Source organism: Monoraphidium neglectum, assembly GCF_000611645.1.
Source record: "Monoraphidium neglectum strain SAG 48.87 unplaced genomic scaffold scaffold03697, whole genome shotgun sequence".
Taxonomy (NCBI): domain Eukaryota; kingdom Viridiplantae; phylum Chlorophyta; class Chlorophyceae; order Sphaeropleales; family Selenastraceae; genus Monoraphidium; species Monoraphidium neglectum.
Window position 1 is genome coordinate 4,846 of NW_014009932.1, and position 986 is coordinate 5,831.

The following is a 986-nucleotide window of genomic DNA, read 5'->3' on the forward strand; positions in this document are numbered from 1 at the left end:
CGCTGATGCTGGACATGGGGGTTGCCAAAGCACGCCTGGCTTTTGTGATCGCCAAAGCAGCATGCAAGAGCACCACTGGTGCGTCCGTCTGCTATGTGTCTTCGCGCCTCCCACTCTTCTCTCGTCGTCGGCGCCGTCTTGCCGCGGGGGGGTGGGCTTGGACTTGCTGCCACACGCTTGCCTGCGGCAGGCCCCCGGGGCGCGAGCCCGACAGCTCTCAGTCCTGCGCGTTGCGTTAGGTGGGGTCACGGAGGGGTTGCAAGGTGGGCCAGTTTGTCGGGTCAGCTGAGCAGGTGGTTGGGGTGTTTGTTGGGGTTGATTGTTGGTGAGGGGGTTGACCTTGAGGGGGTGCGCGCCCAAGGCGCCGTTCATACCCTCGCCGCTCGCTTCAGCATCCCGTTCTTGCGCGCCATCCCCAGCTGCCAGATGGACCGCACTTGCGCATGCCCCGCGGCATTTGTGGCGCGCTGCGGGCGCGCCGCCTTGCTGACTCGCCTGGTCCATCATGGTCTCGTCGCCCCCGTCTCCCCTCCGGCCGTGCACTTTGCGACCCCCGCCGCCCGGGGTGCCCGCGCCGTCGGTCCCCCTCTTGCTGCTGAGGCCGGTGGCCGGTGCTGCTGGTGGGCAGGCGGGGTCCGCCGCGCTGGCGCTACCGGGCGTCGTCACCCCTGCCGCTGCCACGTGCTGCGCAGCAGCCAGCTCAGCCGCGCCGGTGGGCGCTGCATTGCTCGGCCCCGCGCCTGCCCCCATCTGAGGAATGCTCGTCTGGAAGGGGTGCTGGTGGCCGCCAGCCGCGCGGCGGTGCACCTGCCCGCGCGAGAGGTTCTGTCCCCCCCGAAGCGTCGCGTTGGGCAGAGCGGGGCCCTCTGCAAACTGCAGGGGTGAGTTCCCGGGGCCCCCGTCACCCCCGCACCGCAGGCGGCGGATACAGGGGTGGCAGGGCCGGTGTGGGTGTGGGTGCCGGCTCCCTCTGAGCGCATGCAAGC

General features: G+C 70.5%; 1 protein-coding gene across 1 annotated transcript; it reads right to left on the reverse strand.

Annotated features, from left to right (window-relative positions):
- Positions 1-491: 491 nt before the first annotated feature.
- Positions 492-750, reverse strand: MNEG_13219 (hypothetical protein; the record flags this gene model as incomplete). Its single annotated transcript, XM_014038309.1, has 1 exon — positions 492-750. A coding segment is annotated over one exon (259 nt), but the record flags the coding sequence as incomplete, so codon positions are not given.
- Positions 751-986: the final 236 nt, after the last annotated feature.